At 37.5% G+C, this 19,917-nt stretch overlaps 1 protein-coding gene and 1 long non-coding RNA gene across 6 annotated transcripts; both read left to right on the top strand.

Annotated features, from left to right (window-relative positions):
- The first annotated feature begins 1,154 nt into the window (after positions 1–1,154).
- Positions 1,155–6,724, top strand: LOC144653101 (uncharacterized). Its single transcript, XR_013570670.1, has 3 exons — positions 1,155–1,351; positions 1,704–1,830; positions 5,956–6,724. It is a non-coding gene; the product is annotated as an uncharacterized LOC144653101 (long non-coding RNA).
- Positions 6,725–8,899: 2,175 nt separating this feature from the next.
- LOC144653081 (UDP-GalNAc:beta-1,3-N-acetylgalactosaminyltransferase 1-like) lies at positions 8,900–18,230 on the top strand. Of its 5 annotated transcripts, none has more exons than XM_078513000.1 (3): positions 8,900–9,239; positions 15,887–16,403; positions 17,026–18,230. In XM_078513000.1, exons 1-3 carry the CDS (start codon positions 9,212–9,214, stop codon positions 17,759–17,761), a joined length of 1,281 nt encoding a protein of 426 aa, XP_078369126.1. In that variant the 5' UTR covers positions 8,900–9,211; the 3' UTR covers positions 17,762–18,230. The 5 variants fall into 5 exon arrangements, with proteins under 5 accessions (XP_078369126.1, XP_078369125.1, XP_078369129.1 ...); XM_078512999.1 differs by lacking the exon at positions 8,900–9,239 and adding an exon at positions 9,661–10,238; XM_078513003.1 differs by lacking the exon at positions 8,900–9,239 and adding an exon at positions 10,871–11,685.
- The last annotated feature ends 1,687 nt before the right edge of the window (positions 18,231–19,917 follow it).

Below are 19,917 nucleotides of genomic sequence, written 5' to 3'. Positions count from 1 at the left end.
GCTAAGATAACCGTGGTTGATTATCTAACTTGTTTTAGTTTTTGTGACTGTGTCTGTTTGCGATTCTTTCTTTTTGTGACATAAAATACTCTTGCTGTGCTGTTTAACAATTCCATTTGAAACATTAAACTGAAACTATAGTAACGTACTCATAGTCAATCCTTTTAAGCTACTTAAAAGGTTATCTACAAAGCAAGTAGGAACAATTGTCGATTTAAATTTTCGACCACAGCAGTGGCAGTCTGTACGTACACACATTGACTTGCTAACAAGGATGGTTGTCCGTGTGGTATGGTCTGTACATCCGCCGGTGATGACTGATAAGGCTAATATAGATATAATAATATGATATGGCAACCGCAGACCCTATTGTTAGCACTAAAACGTGCTCGTATTACGATACATTAAACAAATATTGGTATCGTGACTGAAACACGAGGAGATAATGGGCAACCCCAATAACCACTTGATTCTTATCAAGTTTAATGTGATTATTTGTTAGTTTTGCATTTGACTAATTGATGTCGGTTTGTGCTATGCATATAGCATAAGTTACTTCAGTGAACGTCACGGTTTTCGTGCGAAGAACAATGGCGGGAGTACTTTTTTTTGAAATAGAAATAAAATTGTTCTCTATCTACACTGTATTGGAATGCATATAAGGCTGCTTTGAAAACAATTCACAGACCAAAATAATAGTTAGAATAAACGGATCAGCAAAGCCATGATTTCATCGGGCAAATCGTCGCTTTTCAACTTGTCACGTGGAATGACTCCTGCTTTATTCACAAGGCATCAAAATTAAATTTGACAATTTAAAAAAAAAACACCGCAGTTTTTCGACTTGGCCTTCGCACCACCCGACTGACCAATGTGCAGTCGGACTAAAAATAACCATTCACGACCCTAAAGTTTATTTACGTCTCAAGTTTTCCTCTTAAAATTTTTAACCTTTATTAGCCTTGTAGACATTTCAGATATTAGTTTGTTTTTTTGCAACAAAATACCAGAGAGTTGCTGGTTCCGTTATTATTCGGTATTTCAAGCAGACAGCTGAGCAGAGGCCACAGGCATGTCTTCCGCACCATGGCTTACTTATCTTCGAAACCACAAATTAAATTTTATTTCTCACATTACCTGAAAGAAACTATAAAAAAGAAATCACAGTGTAATTCCACACTTGCTAACTGGAAGACTTACATACAATTGTCAATTATTTCTTAGCAATTGATTTCAGTCAGAATGTTTAAATTGCAGTTTTTTCTTGCTCTTCTTTTTACAATGATGTTCATGTCGAACCAAGTCACAGCCATGGTCGCAGGAAAGGAAGAATCAGATATTACATATGGAGGTAACATATATATGTTTTTTTAATATTTAAAGTTTATTCTCTCATCGATATCACTATTTTTTGTTAGCCGCCTGACTTGTCTTACTTACAATTCAGTTTCTGGCTGGGTGAGTAAAGCCTTTTCTGTTTCTACTCAGCCCACCCAGAACTTTAGAGGTCAGCCACTGTTTTATTGTTATTAATGGTGCTTGTTAAAATCTAATTACTGCGAAGGCTTTATAAAAATTGCGAAGACTTTAGATATTACAGCCGTATCATCTGTGTACAATGTACAATAATTGCAGTAATGTTCCCATTCAGTGAAACACGACAGTAATTCAACTAACAACAGTGCTTTGGGTGTCCTTTATAGATTGCATGGATCTAAAACCCCGGACTTGTGAGCTTATACATCCCCGCTGTTTAGATGTCAGAAATATTGCTTTTCTCTACACCCACTGCAAGAAAACTTGTTCCTTTTGTTGATTTGGAGAAGGAAGGTGAGTGCCTAAAATGATCTAATATTTCTATTGTTTGTATTACATCTTGGTGTCTTTTGAGTCACATGAAAAGAATACTTGTGTCATGTCAAATTGGCGTTTCGAGAAATAAAGAATGGGTACTTTGGCATTCGCAAATGGTAATTAGAGAATCTTTTGACAAAAAGGGGAAAATATAACGAGGTCTGAGAATCAAATGAATTCGGTGTTAGCTATTTGGTTTGAGTATTCTTTATATACTGTCATTTGGATCCTTTGTTTTATGTCATTTGGTACTGAATCGCACTCTCCTCATCACCAAGAAATTGCCAATGATTTCGAAACACGACGGTGACTCGGCTATTTTAAAGTGCCTATGAAGTAAAAAATATTTTTGCGTTTTTTTGTAGCTTGTTATATGTACTTTTCGAAATGCCCAAAAGCGAATAGTGTTAAAGAGAGAAAAATCCGAGTTTTTGCCGCCTAAAGTTCGAATTTGACGTCTGAAAAGTGGGGCCATTTCGCGCGCGGCCAAAACGATCATATTACAAGGTCGTGACGTAGGAAATTGTTCAGACGACTCGAGCGTAATGGCGGATAAGAGAAGGGAGAGTGCAAGAGGTAACAAATGCGTGGTCGGTGGCCTCAATAAAACCAATTGCCGGGACAAAACAAGTACAGCGAGAGTATCGATGCATTATCTACACAAAAACTGAACTTTGCGGCAGAACTGGAGTCGGTTTTTGCGAATTCACGGCGACAATGTCCCACAAATCAGCCTCCAGCACATTTTAGCACATTTTGACGAAAGCTGCAACGATGGTCTTCGATAAAGCGTTGGCGGCATTTTATTCAGACAGTGGAAACCATGTCCAGCTAGAGGTATCTAATCCAAGTGGCTATTGCCACAAGAAACACTGCTCGTTAAACTTTCCTCTTGTCTCTCGCGATCGGAAAGCACATTAAATTTTGTATTTATGCACTAGGCATTTGTAGATTTGTTTCGATTTCTCAAAGCACACCTGACGACTCGCGCGAGAATATATGAAGTATAAAATGAATCACAATAAATGTAACGGTAAATAAAGGCGCCCCAAGTTATTTAGTCAAGTAATGTTTGGTTTTATAGGCTGTGTTATGATTAATGAAGCTATCCGGTAAATCGAAGTTATTGCTTCCTTTCTGGGCGCCATTTTAATTTTTGGTTTATAGTGCAAACTACAGCACCTGAATATACTATATTCTTGACATCCACGAATGCCTTGTAGAAGAATTATTATATAAAAGAAACTGAATATATCTGAAATATTTACGATATGCATGCTGTTAAAGAAAGCAGTCTATACTAACACATGTAAATGTAAATATTAAGTAGGCCCTGGCCCTGGTCAGATTGTATACCTGTTTAAGTGAAAGCTTTGTTACTCTCATTTGATTTTCCATCAGTTTACAACACACATATCGTGAGACTGAAGTATAGCAACTTAGTGTTGATGGAATAACCCCCAGCATATTAGGATTTCCCTGATAATTTTTAAAGTAACCATTCATACTCCTTGGTTACGTGAGGCACTCACTGAGATTTAAGTGTCTCACCCAACAGCCTAAGGCAATGACTCAAGACTCAGGGCTCAAACTCAGACCACTTGATCCGGTGTTCCAAATGCTAACTGTTAGGCCATGGTGTCCCCCTGGAATGTGCTGATGTGTCAAATGTTGCTATTTTTCACTTTTTAGTTTCCCAAATCCAAGTTTCTGGCTCTCTCAAAACAGTATTATTGTTTCCATTCTATTATTAGTCACCCAGACCCCAGTCTCCCAGTTGAACAAAGTGAGTTTTGATCATACTTGTCAACTTGATGTTTTAGTTATAAAAACAAAGAAAATCATTCTGTTTTTTTTTTTTCATGGACTGGTACTTTCAAGTGCACATAGCCTTTTTTCCCTTTTTTGCTCTCGCCACAATTTTCGCACGGCCAGAATCTTTCGCTCTTCGCCAGAATATTCGTTCGCGCCCCAAACATAGCAGCACTTTGCTCGCACGGGAACGCTTGCTATGCAGGCTAAAGTTCACATGAACAATAAACTAAAAAACTACATCATAGAAGGATACCAATACAAATGTTTATTGTGGCAGTGCAGTGTCAGGGGGGTGTTTACATGATCCCTGGTGTGAGATGAAAAATTAATACTGTCTGTAATACATATAAATATTTGAAGCAAACAGTCATATTCCATGTTTACATCACACCGGAATAAATTTTTATAATGGGATGAAAATCTTGCAGCGGTACAGTAACCAGGGTAACCCTGCACCGGTATGACATGCTCTGGTATGACATTTTATTGTGGTGTTTAATCATATAATCACCCTCTTAGTACAATGTGCCAAATATCATTCCGAATGCAAGATTTCAAGTGCCATAATGTAAGGTGGGTAGAATAACAAGCATCTGTGATAATAAAATATTATTATTATTACCTTTTCCTTTTTTTTTCTGGTAATTAATTTTGCAAGTATAAAGTAGCAGAACCTCAAACCCTCTACAAAGAGGGCCAACCCCTTTCATAACCCCAAAGGCAGGAATTTATACCAAATGTTATGATCTGACATGTAAACATAAGCTGGTAATGGGCCTTTAACTATCCCAGCCCATGTATCCACAAATCTAATAGGTAAGCCATTCATATGAGTCTGCCATAGGGATTCTAAAGAACAAAGTATAAAATTACCAGGGATCTTTTTAAGTTCATAAGTTCTCAAAATTTTAGTGACTATTGTAAATGTGCACTCTACCATGCAGAAACATATATACAGGTATCAGATTATTAAATACACGCCAGGTTTATAACCATACTGCAGCTAAAAAGTTCAACAAAAAATGACAGTTTTATTGGGAACCCATCATGAACTGGAGGAACTGAATAAGAAATTTTCAACCCTTTTATTAATCTGATCGCATGGGATAGAATCATTTATGTACACACAGTCAATAAATAAATTTGTATTTATTGCATTGGAATTTTTAAAATCATCAAACCATACAGCCACCCAAAGCAAATTTATTATTTGCTTTTTTACATTTGAAGAGTTACATGGATTAATTGTATTGGATATTCTTCGTTCATAAACGTGTTCTGTCGGATCACCAGATTGAACATGAAATATTAAAAACAAGAATAAATACGACAGTAACGAAGGAAGACGCTGATAGACCGTCATAAAATACTTACTGGCTTCTGGTTAATCGTCTCGGCGACTTAAGCATTTTAGATAGCTTTTCTTCCCAGACCAGTTGCACGTAATAAACATTGCGGGAAAAGACCCGTCTACTGCCGCGCAATCTTTTCGTCGCTCGATCGAGTGAACCTTCAGTCCCAACAACTTCTGTTTTACCGGAATCGATCCTCTCCGATTCTTGCTATCGAAATTACATTCGAAGAAACAATAAATTATCGCTGTCTTATATTTAAATCGAGATAAAAAACTTATTATTTGGAGTAAAACTCGAGCGGGAACCCGCACAGCAATGGAAGCGATAAGAAGCAATATGGGGTAAACAAATCAGTGGAACAATTTCCTACGTCACAGATCGCTAACTCGTTCCCAGTCTCCGGCCCCACTAATTTGCCAAACCAGGGCCACTTTAGGCGGCAAAAAATCCGATTTCTTTCTCTCTGACATTATTATTTTTTTGGCTTTTCGAAAAGTAGACATAATAAGCTACAAAAAAACGCAAAAGTATTTTTTACTTCATAGGCGCTTTAAATGAGTTCAATATCTTTTGGTTCTTTTTGTATAAAACCATCAATGGGACGTTTTCTTGGCAGACTCATACTCACGTTGTAAATATTTTATTACATATTATTAAAAATGAGTTCCCGATATGTATACCTGTACTTAGGATCGATAATGTCGGTTACAGGGTGACATGCAATTCTCCATTCAGATTGAAAACTAAATTTCTCCAGCCAAGCTATAGCATGAGAAAAAACTGTGGTCCAAAGAAAAAGTTGCAATTCTAATCATTAACGGCCCCTTTCCTTAGTCTTACTTCTGAACATGCTGAAAGAATTACATTTCTGATCGAATATGACCACCTTTTATGAATCATTTGTAACTGTTTATTCTTTTTTTACACTCAGGTCTTGCTGTTCACGATCAGCGGAATAATTCAGTTGTTCTTAACTCTGGAGTCTAAACCGACAAACCAATGAAGACAGAGAAATAAAAATTGATACGAATAAAAAAACCGTTTGTTTTTCTGACTTGAATAGGATATCGTAGTTTGTCATAGCTTTTGAACAAAGCACGTTTCTAGGTCTGAGCTTGTCTGTGCCTGTCTGTTTGTTTTCGTTTATTTGTGTTTGTTTGTTTTTCGGTATGGGAGGGGATTAAAGATTTCTGCTTGTGCCAACCCCTTGCCTGCTTAGCATTATCGAATTGTATTGTACGTGTTTTTATTGCTGAAGATCGATATCATCAGTCGTTCAAGACCCCTAAATAATTCCAGTACGTCTGAAAAAATAACTTGCTAAATAAGGCCAGTCATCGAAAATAATTCTATCTCCTCGGTTGTTGTCGTTATTGAACACTATAGTCCGTTTAAGTTCCTAAAGAATCTAGAGAGGGTAGGATGTAAAACCACGTGTTCAATCTTATAGCTCATTGTGCATAAAGAACCAGCGAAATGATCTCGAGAAACTGAGAATGTCCATCTAAAAAGATCAGATTAAAGGCTCAGACATTAATACTCTCTCCTTAACTGTTGATCATCGTGTATTGTACTCTGAATTCCTAAAAAAAAATTGGTATACAACAGTACACTCAGGCATAACGAAGCTTGCCGGTGGTTCCTAAATGGTGTTGGGAGTAAAACGGTTTCATGCTGTAGGAGATTTGTGAAGAACTACCTTGTCGTTAAATGATTTGCGGAGGAGACATTTCATTTAAAACTAGAAGATTAAAGGCTTAGTCATTATTTGTTTCGCCCTCTCCTGAACTATTTATCACTCTCATTGTTCCCCAAATTTCCTGAGGAATTTTTCCAATTCGAACCAAGTTTGTCTCTGGGCTGAAGAAGCTTGCCGGTGCTCACTAGAGAGGGATGGAGGTGAAAGGGTTCAACAGTGTAGCCCCTGTGAATAAAGAACAAATAAAATGATTTGCAGAACAGAATGACTGCCGTGCCCATTTTTAAAATAACAGATTAAAGGTTCAGACATGAATATAATACGACAACCATTCACACTTATACCTATGAATTCCTGAAAATGTTTCAATTTGCAACACGTCTGTTGCTGGGTTGAAGAAGCTTGCTAGCAATTCATAAAGTGGCTGGGAGTAAGTAAAACTTCTTAATGTTGTCAGTTATTGTGACTAAAGCACTAGATAAATGGCTTGTAGAATGGAAAACTCATTTAAAACTAGCAGATTTAAGGCTCAGTCATTAATTTATTCTATCTTCTGAACTATTCATCACTTATTGTACCTCTGAACTCCTGAGGAATTTTTCAATTTGTGCCAATTCTGTCGCTGGTCACAAGAATTTGCCGGTGCTTCCTAGAGAAAGTTGGGTTTTTTTCAGTCTTTTTGCTTGTGTGTGAAGAACAATAATGAAGCTAAAATTATTTAAAAAACAGAATGTTCATTTTAAAATATTAGATTAAAGGCTCAGACATAAATCTAGCGTAAGTGTTCACTGCATGGGTTATTTAAATACACTTGAGGTAGTTTAAATTGAATTTTTTGTGATTAAGTATAATTCACTACCCAGGTAGTGCATGGATTCTCTTTTTATAATCCTAACTTACGAAAAAGTTCTAGATAGTTCCCATTTCTAGATTTGTGCAAAAGTTTCAGTTGAGTATATTTAATATATTGGCTCGCGGAATATGATGATCTAGTCATCGAAAATGGTCCACGCGGTAAGTTACCGAAATCTTTTATTTTTTCTCTTTATTTCGTTTCCTCATTTAATTTGCAACAATGACGTGTGATAATTTGGCAACATTGTTATTAGCGCCGGAATTGAAAAACCTGCAACTGAGTTATTATTCTCTGGGTATTGTTTGCAAAGATCTTGTTTACTTGTCCTTTGTAGTTAATTAAAATCCTTTAAAAAACAAACCGCAACTTTGTTTTCTCCGGTTTTAACAACTAATCTTTCCACTTTCATTTTAATTAACAGACCTTAACTCTGACGCACGCGGTCCGTGAGGTTATTTACTGCCAACATCATTAAGTTACATGTTATCTTCATGGAATGCACTTTGGATAAAAAATTCCATTTTTCTTATGTACCTAACAGTTTTTCAGTGAATACCCTCTAGTTGTTTAATACTGCCCTGCAACCTATTGAAGACAATTAGTTAGGTAGGAATCTTGAAATCAGCAAAACTTGCGTCCTTAATATGAGGGTGCCAAGTATACCTCGTCTTGTTAATCACACACATCGTTTCCCAGATTTCTTGGCAATAACATAATGGTTAGGAATTATAGATATTTCAAACAGTTTGGAAAATTACCACATAGACAAACAAAGTTGAGCAAGATTTCAATGCTTAAAATGAGCGGGCACATTCCCGAAGTTCTTGGTAAAATGTTTCAAATTCCACTGATGACAAATACTTTGACCTATTTTCAAGTGCTTCAATGTTTAGTTGCTTTACTGTTCATATTGTTAGCAGTAAAATACTGATCACGCAAATTTGGTACGAGCCAATATGCATGGATATTCGCGTGCGATATTGTTCTTCATGCAAGTAATGCCTTTGAATGACTAATTTTGACGCTCAGAATAGTCTATTTTGGCACAATAATTGCTTTTAAGAGCTAGTATCCGAGTGACCGATAAAGGTGCTAGTCAGCGATATAAGACTGCTATTCTGAATTGTCAGCTTGTTTATCTGAATCTGCCGACTTTGTGTCGACTATCGGCTGTCACGACAAACGTCATGATTTTTTGTGATGGTAATTTGCGGCGTATATTTATCGCAAATACGGAACTTTCTTTGTTCTACATGGTCTCAAGGTATTTCCTAAAAGCCTATTAACTGTTTGCTTATTTTCAAAATAAACGGCATGTTTTGGCAGGTCCGATTAGACGATACTAATTTTTCTCCCACTTTGAATTCCTAAGTATATATGCAACACGATCTTTCGACTCAGTGATTGTGAGATCAACGAGCTCTTAAACCCGGTGCGTACGAATAGAAACTCTGACAACTCTACATTTTGACTAGCGCGTTTTAATTAGCATCGATGGCCCTATTTGGAGCGATAATCGGTGCCTAACAAGTGACAGAGACAGTGTGGTTCCAGGCGAGTTGACATTGATCGAGCAGCGTTCGAGTTTTTGTGAAAATCTTTATTCCTTCATTCCTGAGGAGATCAGACCAGATGAAACGTTTTGACGGCGTCTTATCAGGTATGCTCAGTGTTAACTTCAAATTTTCTCACAATAATGTAATCAAACTGCTTTGAGTTCTTCCGCTTGTTTGATCCATAAATACGTGGAAAGAGCGCCGGCCCGTTAATATCTCTCAGATCACAATTTTAAGTTAATTTGCCAGTCATTTATTCGAAAGCAAAGTCACTTATCGTTCCATATTTGTATTAAGTTCTCAGTGCAGCAGCTACCATCCGGACTATTGGTGATAACAAATTAGTGTGGCGCTTAATGATACTCAATTTATAACGATAATCGCAAATCCTGCTTTAAGCACCATGTACCGAGCAAAGGAACCCGCTCACAAGCGGATTCTGTGGGTTTTGCTTTGAAAGCCTGACTTGAAATATTTCTCAAGTAAAATGTTGTTATCTTTGAAAAAAAGAAAAGAAAACAAGCTTTCTGATGAACTTGAGAAGCTGTAACTGGAAGCTAAACTTTCTATTAATTGTAACGTTTAAGTAAGTTTAATAGTATACTTGTAATGTTTTCCTCAGTAGAAGCACACTTTCTTTTTCATTGGCCTGAATTCAAAACGTGCTCGCTCGCTGTTTTCCGCAGTTTGTTTACCACTTTGAAACCGCATGCTTAATAGACTTGTAAGAGCTTGAGCTATATGATGCAGAGAGACCTTTGTTCAGCGAACAATCACACTCACTCCTATGACACAAAGCCTTCAAATGCACGATCAAACAATGGCTTAATCAGGAGCGCGTAAGACAAAGATGTGCTATGAAGCATGGCAAACTGAGTGACAACTAGAACAACGATGGATAACTTTGACATAAAACTACACGTTTCTCTGACATTGGCACACCTGTGACGGTTGGTAAGCCACGTGTTTTTCCAGATGCGTTAAATCGTTTGTTTTACGGACACGTGCTTTAATCAGAAAAACATACTGCATTGAAATGAATACGATTACTTGCCTGCTAGAGTTACTACCACAGTCCTGTTACCACGGACTAAAGATTGCTGGTTAGTATTCAACTTCGCGCTTATTTTTATCAGTTGACGGCTCTTTAGAACTTTTTTACCCATGTTTTCCGAAATTTCACTTTCATTGTAAGCCTGTAATTTATCGTATAGAAGAACGCAAGGCAACATTTAAGTAACAATAGAGTTTCGTATCTTCTTGTCAACTTTTTGTGTTGGGTACGATCTGCAAAAGACAGTTACGAACCATAAAAAAACATACCACCTACTAAATTGTCATCCTAAACGTTTATCAGTTTTGAACTTCATGTATTATATTGCTAATCATTTATTGGGGCATTCTATTTGATGTTGCCCCACAGAAAGATTCAATCTCGGTGTTCAATATTAAATAAGAGCTCATCAAATGAACTTAGCTTGAGATATGCAAGATGCTCGTATTATCTTTAGACGGGTATATTGACCGTAACGAAACAAGTCGACCTTGCCGAAATGATTTTGTTTACGCCGTTTTTCTCCGCGAAGTTTTAGGTAGAACACTAATGCGCCAAATGCATAAATCCAAAAATAGCCGTCCCTCCAAAAGAAGTTTTAATTTTTGTGGGTACCCTCCAAACAATTTGTGAAACTCAATACTGAACTCGAGGACTTTTCAAAACATAATGGCTCTCCTAAATGTAATGTTAATATTTCTCACCTTTGAACAGTTTCTGCAGTAAGGTTCTCAACACTACGGTACGATATACGGTAAAAAAGCGATTATTTATAAAGAAACAGTTTATTAACTTCAGTGAAGTTGATAAACCAAAACCGCCATAGCGGTTTGGAAACGGAAAGCTGACGTTTCGATCGTTAGCCCTCGGCTGTGTTGCTCCGTCGACGTGCTAACTTTCAAAACGTCAGCTTCCCGAATGGCTGCAACGGTATAAATTTACTAAGTTCACGTTGTTAAGAGATTCAATATGCAGTTGCAGGGTGCCGATGTACAAAAAAAAAGTTGCTTCATTTGCATTTCGCCTCCGGGGCCGTTTATTTTTTTATATTCTGCGATAAACGTCTCTCGTTTAGCACCTTTTTAAAATTCGCTCGACAAGAGCTGAAATTTTACTGGTGGCACCTTTCAACCTTGTCATCAGCAGGATAAATCAAACTTCCCTCTTATAAAGGCTGCCACTCCCACTATAAATGTTATTCTAAAGTTCGTGCGTGCATTACTCTATCCACCTGAACAACCAACAGAAAATGAAAGCTGAATGGACTTCATGAGTCCAAGTTGTCCTTGAACGAAAACGAAATCATGCAATTCTTGGCACTGAGAATTGTTTACATGGTTAAGTTGCTGACTAATCACCATTTCTCTGAACGGTCGACTGCTTTTAATTAACTGCTAAATTCTCAAATCGGTTGTTTACGATTTAACCACAGGGTTCCAAAGCTGTGACTGGCTGAAAAAAATATTGTCAAAAAACGGATCAATCACTTCCAGCTGGTATGTAAATGTTGTTCAGCTTCAGAACATTTCCCACGAAATTTGTCCTTCCATTTTTTACGGAAGTTGCTCATCATGAGTATTTGTCTGCTAATAAAAGCTGATTCTATCGTTTTAAAAACTATTCTAAAAATGACGAAGTTTTAAAAGCCAGAAAATCGCAAACAAATTTTGCCGCTGTAAGGTGTGCCGCCATGTACTGTTCGTTTGCTTTGTTTAGTCAGCTGCTGCGGGTTTTGTTTTGGTTTGACCCTGCTCAGTTCCTTGCTCGCAATGTTTTGCCAACTTAAGCTGTGTGAGGTTACAATAGAAAGCTTTGCACCGCGCAAAGAAGTATACCTTTTTGTAGATAATCTCGAGAATAGGAGAAAAACATAGTTATAATTGACTAGTTTTTTGGACAAACAGCAACCTGCTGTCTGTATAGTCCGAACTGGTACAGGTCACTGAATTTACCCTTCGACTAACACAGTTTAGTGACTTTCACAGGCGTGTAAGGTATGTGCCTTTAAAGCGTTTAAGTTTAGTTTTTCGTGATCTGAAATTATTCTAGTGAATTCATGATCATGTGGTAATTCATGAAGTTTACACAACTCAGTCGGTGGACTGCTGTCATGCCTTTCGCCAGGAACATTGATCGCTTAATTATTTCACTGGTGTTGTTATTATTCAATTCTGTTTGCTTTCATCATGGACAATACCAAAACATTCAGAGGCGTTAGAGTAGGTAAAAACATACAAAACAAGTTCACACGTTCATTTTATAGTTTTATTTTTACTAAGTTGATATTCTTTTTAATAGAACACTAATGACAGCACTTATGTGTCCTGGCGACACTTTACTCAGTACGTACACCAACATGGCGGTCAACAATTTTGTTTCACAGTTGGAACACTTTAGTATCGCTTTAATTCTGTATCATATCTTAAAAGTTTAAAACAGCGTGAAACTACAAGTTTGTAAACGTTGTCACCAAAACAAAGTCGTTTAAGGACATGAAATTTTACTAAACATGATTTTCGTTCATTTCTTCCCCGGAGGGGGGGGGGGGGGTTCCCACTATGATACTTACGACGACGCTCGTTTTACATCAGTTTAAGGGTTGAAATGGTGTTTTGGTGCAAGTGCATTGATTTTAGGGTGTTAAACGTCAAATTCTTACATTTGTGACTATCGAGGAATCTTACATAACCTTTATCTAGTTTAGTGGTTCACTTACGCTGATTTTGGATGCCAAATGAGCCTAGGATAGAACCAGGAATACATAACGTGTTGGAAAACAATCTTGTCCGAGTCAAAATTCCGATGCAACCTGAACCACGCCTAAAAAGCGAGTCTGGTACCTTACCCTGAATAGTTTTAGAGCATTTCATCCCACATTTCAGGCTAGGAAGATGACGTTCGCCTGTTTTTATTGTCATTTTTTTTTTTTTTTTTCAGTGTCCTCTTTCCGCTCTCCCTGAGGAAAACGCATAAAAAAAAAAATAAAAGATGAGTCAACGAGGGCTAGTATGGAGACAAGACTCTGTAAATGAACAGCCCTAGCGTAGTTGAATGACAGGCGTGGTTTTTTCCAGTTTCACCATTCCAAATACCAAAATTCCACTGTCCGGTATTTCAGGATTCCACCTTGACATTTAACTGTGACTTAAAAATTGACGTCATGGCTTAAACTAAAACGGTCTAAAACCGATTGGGATTTCATGTCAATGACCCTTTATGGGGTTCATTAACCAGTCGGAACAAAAACAGTCTTAAAATACACTCCTTATGATCTCATTTGTTTTCTCGTGCACTCTAAGAAGACCCTGGGAATATCGTGCAGAAAACGTTAAATCGAAAAAGAAGAAAACTTATGCAACAGTTTGACCAAGTTTAAAAGTTTAATATCTCAGGAACACAATGACATATCCGATATGTGTGGGGAAATTTATTTTTTCCCGAAATTTAGTGAAGTGATGTGTCTTTATTTTGGTTCTGAAGCATTAAAAATCTTTTTGCACCTAAACATTTGACCTGTCTCGTAACGCAAATTCCGATCTTGTTAGTCATCAAAAACGGGAAGCATCACGCCTCTTTCTTAATATGTAATTCGCAGTCGGCAAAACGGATGGAAACTTGAGGCGTTTTAAGTAAAAAGGCAACTTAAAAAATTATGAGATCAGAACCATAAGAGATCAGTTTAGGCGATATATACCACTATCTTTATAGCAGTAAGAATAAAGCTTACAACTATTTTAATCAGTTTTTTTTCTTGAACTGGACTGGAGTAAGCTTCTTATCCAGACTTGTCGCTTTAAGTCAATTGCAGTAAACAGGAAATTGTCAGACCAGACGCCAAATTTTTCCTCATAATTTTTTTAACCTTCCTTTAAGTAATGGAATCACATCGAAAATTCAAAAGATAGAGCCCTCTTGTCAATCAGAACGTAATGTACATAGCCAACATTCTTGTGAAAGTAATTCTCGACTACTAGAATCATGGATCAAAATGCACGTTTTTGACTAAGAGAAACCGTAGATAGACCAAAATATTGCTCCTTGAGCCATTTGTTTCATTTCGTCGTTTTATGAATCGATCAGGCCGTACAGCAAACAGCACCCTTCTTTTCCAGTATTTCAACTTAATTTGTCCAAATAACATTTTAAAACGAAATTTTTACAGATTTCTCTTGTTTGGAGTCAATGCTCCAACTAATTCGCATGGATTTAAACTGTTTAAGAAAAAGACGTAAAAAATCGATCTGACCGTGAAAGAACACTATTTTCAGTAGTTCCGTAAACTGTTGAAGATTCTCGCTGGTTATACATGATAACGTGTACAAAACCACAACATTCGTTCTAGAGTCGTTTGGTAATTGTCCATCTTTGTTATAAGTCTATGTCTCGCCGTCAAAACATTGTTTTACATTGTGTTTTTCCGGACAGCTTCCGACAACCCAATTTCCTTTCATTCTTTTACTGATGGGAAAGATTATTTATGAATCCCAAAGATTTAACACAAACTTGACTGTGACCTGACCTTCATTGTCAGTTGTCCGCGCAGTGAACTCAGTGAAAGCAAGTCTGATGGTTCCCGCTTCAGTTATCTGCCATCAAGAGTAAGCTTTTACCTTTATGTTTTACAAATTCAGAAACTCTATTCAGTAAGGAGTGTTATTGGCAATTCAAATGCATGTATCGATTTCTTACAAACACCTTGCGGCTCGACAAGTTTGAGCTTGATATGTTTGTATATCAGCAGACAAAAACGAAGGTTTAATAATAGCATGACCAGCCTTAACGGACGTGTATAGTTTTAGTTATGGGCCATGTTAAACATTTACTGATATTGCAGATGACTCCAGTAAATTTTGTCAACCTGACCGTGATGTCATGCCTTTTGTTATAACGATGAACTTAAAAAATAATATAATATTTTAAGCCGATTTATTTTTCTACTAGTATACCGAAAGCATTCCTGTGACTTCATCCAATCGTAATGTTTTTGCATGTCTCCTGCCTCTTAAACACTAGCCCTATAAGGATTGTTGTTTTGCGTGAGTTCTGATATAGATTCTTAAATGAGAAGAAAATTGCTACCGGCTCAACCAACTTCCTATTTATCGATGTCTATTTATCTCCATGGTAAAGCTCTACTCAGTATCCGAAGGAATTCATCGAGGCTTCATATTATGCGCCGTGCCGGGATGATATCGAAATTGTCTCATCCCATCGCCTAGGTCTAGCGAGCTGAAAACAGAGGTCTTTCCGCCGGCCTTTCGATTATACCCGGTTGTTGGTTTGTTTTGAGTGGCCGGTTGTTATGTGAAGTACTTGAGACATGTATGGAATGTGCACTGCCGAAGATTACCGAAGTTTCTCGGGCAAAAAAGCGCCAAAGCCTAATAATAAGCCATCTATTAACGACAAAATTCGTGGGAAAGTATCATTTTTCCTTTTTTCTCTCTATTGCACGCTTGCAGAAAAGCAAATCCAATTGCTGCAAACATCAGTGACTTTATTTGAAAAACAAACTGATCCCCCTCTGCATGTCTCTGGCAGTTCAGGACGGGCACCTGCTGCATGAAAAATATCACTATCCACTTCCGCGCTCGTCAGCAAATAGAGAAACCAAAACGTTGCCAAGGTTGATAACAAACGTTTTTTGTAAAAAATAAACCGAGTTAATACTAAAATATTGTTGTGTTTCGTACACAGACAGTTTGCTCCGCATGGGAAACACGATGAACAGGTATTGCACAATAAGGCATCTTTTGATGCTCGCATCTCTTACTGGACTTTTAAATCTTGTGTACCTCATGTTCCTTGCCGACATAAAAGGGAACCTTGAACTTTACACGTTGCGACGTTCATCATCAAGCGTACTTCGAAGACAGATCGCCAGTATTCAAGTTGATTCCGATGTCAAGAGTGCAGGACCGAGTTTAAGCTACTTGGAGGTATTGAATCTGGACTTGAAAGAACTCGTACAAAGGTACATGGCTTCTTCAGAAACTGTCGCTAAGCAGTACGACCTTGAGAATCTGCAGGGCGGACATCAGCAAGAACAGAAACTTGTCAATCGCTTTACTATGCCTCGTTGTCTTCCGGCTCCATTTCTGTTAATTATGGTTCATTCAAGCCCTGCTAACTTTATGGACAGGGAGTCCATAAGATTATCATGGGGTCGTGAAGATAATCCAATAAATCAAGGAAGTTGGACGAGTCCGGAGAGGTAACTACATGATTTTTATGATTTTTTGTTCAGTACGTCAATTACGTGCGAACTGTTAGAAGACTTCCATCTACTTTTAAAATTCTTTGACCGTCGTTGCTTCATACTCACTACTTACTTAAACTTACCAAATTAAACTCAATTAAAGTAAATTTAAGAAGACACGAAAGTACATCACTGCATGAAGCTGGACTGAGCTTAAAAAATACAAACTCACACAACCGTTGAGTGGCACTGATCAAGTTTGGACGTGAACGTGGGTGTTAATTGAAATGATGAAATCGGTTTTTAAAGAATTTTGGTTCATCCGGCTTTCTGGAAATAAAAATGTCGTCGCGCAAACCTCAAATCCCTGTTTATGCTCCTCCACCACCCACCCACTCCTCCACTGGTAGTGTAATTTACCAGTCTAAAATAATTGGTTTTTATCGATGTTTGGAGACTTTCAGGCTTGTAATAACAGATTATTCCACTTGTAACCTGTTGGATATGAACATCCATACTTATAAGCCCGTCTGAGACTCTTACTGCGTTGCACAAGTCTCCTACTAAGGGTGATAAGTAAGTATGATGTATCCGCGGTGTTGATGTATTTACTGATCTCGCTTCTTCTTCTTTTCAGATCATGGAAGACTGTGTTTCTTGTTGGTCAAACCAACAATTCCAAGCTTAACAACCTCCTGAGGCAAGAGGCGCAAATTCACAAAGACATTGTCATTGGAGATTTTCTCGATACGTACCGTAATCTGTCTCTCAAGACGTTACTGGGGTTCCAGTGGTCATGGCGACATTGTCGACCAAAGTATATTCTCAAAACTGATGAAGACTGTTACGTGAATGTTCTATCACTTGTTCAGTGGCTTCAGGATTATCACGTGGCCAATGGATCAAAGCCGTTATATGCGGGTAATATTCAGAGGGACATGGAAGTTGTGAGAGATAAAAATCATCGTTATTACGTATCTGTTATGGACATGAATAAACATAAGTATCCTCCTTATGCCTCAGGTGGAGGATACGTCTTCAGCGCAAGCCTTTTACCAAAACTTTTAACAGCATCTCGCCAAGTTCCTATTATTCCAGTTGAAGACGCTTGTGTTGGACTTTACATGCAGTACATTGGTATAAAACCCATGCATAACACAAGAATCTTACCATTTGTCTATTGTGATAACAAGGAGATGAGTTTGAACGAAAGACCGATTTGTCAATTACGCGACCCTCTTGTGTTACATAATGTCAGAGATATTCTTCAGATACAGACACATTATAACGTCCTGTTGATGACATTTATTCCAACAATTTGCTCCTACGTAGAGAATCAATCATTTAGTAGGCACTATCAACAGTCCTGTTAATTTAATAATTAGTAGTCTATGCTATGTCTAAAGTTTTATTAAATTATTGTTGTTGTTACAGTTTTTATAACATGCTTCGTCCTGTCGTAATGTTACGGTATCACACAGCCACACAGCTATCAGTTCAGTTTCCAAAACGTTCTCGAAAGCTGACAATGTTTATTGTGACAGTGTCCTTTGCCTTAAAATGAGAAACCAGTCGAGAGATTTTACAAAGAAAATAGTGTTCTGGAAAAACCATAGTTCTATGAGTGTGCATTTAATTATCTTTCCTTGTGGCCAAATAATTCTCCCTTTGGATTTGGTTTGGTTACGAAATAACATGTCAAATACCACTCTACTGTTTGCTATATATACAGTTTTGTTTGTTTGTTTGTTTTTTAATTTAGGTCGTATAACAGTCTTTTTTTCTTCCTGTCTAGTGAAATAGTGGTTTTCTTAGTCGGCTTAAGAAATAGTCTACATTTATCGCTAAATTGAAGCAAACAAAAAATATCGCTAATTTCTTTATTTGTAAAAGAGCTAACTAATTCCAGACAAAATCAAAGTGGAAATTGAAAATTTCACCAAGGCAAGCCCATAATACTAACGAATGACGCTTATGCCGTTTATGTGTTTTATGGGTTGGGTGGCGCGCATGACTCGACATTGCCGATTTGAAATTGGAACAAAATAGTTCACCTTTCTTTCGAGACAAAAAAATTCCAGTCTTATCGAGAAACTCTTTTGCCGAGAATTCCACCGTAGCCGGTTCATGTGAGGGTTTTAAGTGTTTTGTATGTGTGCCGACGGGATATCGAAATCCCAGTTCGGCAACAGACAGAATAGCCTGCATGCGTTGCAGCCGGACTTTTCACAAAATCCTCGCTACCGGCGCCTTAGACTGTCTGCAGGCTTCAGACAGAAGAACCTTTTAAAATTTTACGGAATTTTCTTGGACTTCTATCAACACTACGCTAATTTTAATACAATTATTCCGCGAGCCATGTTATAAATGAGATTATATAATTATACATTTTAGAAGAGATAACATTTTTGTATCTAGTACCTCATTACATGAAATTTTCGCGACACGTTAATTTCGCGATTTTGAAGTGCGCATATTTCGCGACACTTAAATTTCGCGATTTTGCGAAAATTTTGTATCTTGAATCACTTTAATTTCGCGTTTTTGAGTAAGACACAATTTACATTTCATTGGCAATATTATTTTAAATAAAACGACTTCAAAGGAAAAATAACATCAAAATTAAAAAAACGCAAGGGCGGGACAAAATCTCGGCAGTAGCAACAACAGAGCAGTTCTCGCAATGTCTACAAATAGGTCATGCTTGTACGTGAGTTATTGTTCTTGAGTCCATTGACGACAACATCCATTTAGATTGATAATTCGTTCCTTCAGTGGTACTCAACTTATTTCTTCTTGATTATTGACATAATGTGAGTCACCTAATTTTCGCGTCACGTTATGTTCGCGACACTTTAATTTCGCGATTTTTTTGGAATCGCGAAATTAACGTGTCGCGAAAATTTCATGTAATAAGGTACCCCAACATCCGTTGAATAAGCAATCTATTTATTGCTGTCGTTTGCTCTTTCGTTCGATCAATCGGTCGGTCGGTCGTTCGTTCGTTCGTTCAGATATGGATTCTCATAACACCTGAACATCATGTCTTAAAATAATTGTAATTACATCTGCAAATGGTTAGGCGTTCTAGTCTTCTCGGATAAGGACGATAAACCGTAGGCCCCGTCTCCTGCATCTTCAGTGTTACAATCAGCAGGGGGCGTTAAAGAACCCACACACTTATCGTAAAGAGTAGGGCACGGAGTTCCCGGTGTTGTGGTCTGTTTCTATTCTATGGGTTGTGTGGTGTGATGAGATCATATACATGGACGTATAGCGGCTGCCAAAGACGCCTGATATGCTGATGCCCGGTCTCATCCAATAAAATTCTAACTGTAAAGCGCATTGAGCTTTGTAAATGCGCAAAATAAGCACCTATCACTCATTCATGTGAACAGAAATACTAGCTGCGAATCACTTTAGAGGTGAAACTAAAAATCACAACTTCTGTTCAATTTGCAGAAAAGATTTCAAACTTTAGCATACTCCAATCTAACAAGAACGTTTGTTGAAAGATCTGGAACAGTAT

This window comes from Oculina patagonica, chromosome 5, assembly GCF_052425735.1.
Source record: "Oculina patagonica isolate OP01 chromosome 5, crgOcupat, whole genome shotgun sequence".
Classification (NCBI taxonomy): Eukaryota; Metazoa; Cnidaria; class Anthozoa; order Scleractinia; family Oculinidae; genus Oculina; species Oculina patagonica.
The sequence above is the reverse complement of the archived record's forward strand: the minus strand, read 5'-3'. Positions and strand labels throughout refer to the sequence as shown.

Bases quoted from the DNA above. Each gene is read 5' to 3' on its own strand.
- LOC144653081 (XM_078512999.1), top strand. From the start codon at position 10,172: ATGAATACGATTACTTGCCTGCTAGAGTTACTACCACAGTCCTGTTAC. The intron at 10,239-15,886 runs GTTAGTATTCAA...TTTCGTACACAG, and splicing joins CCACGGACTAAAGATTGCTG to ACAGTTTGCTCCGCATGGGA. The intron at 16,404-17,025 runs GTAACTACATGA...TCTTCTTTTCAG, and splicing joins AGTTGGACGAGTCCGGAGAG to ATCATGGAAGACTGTGTTTC.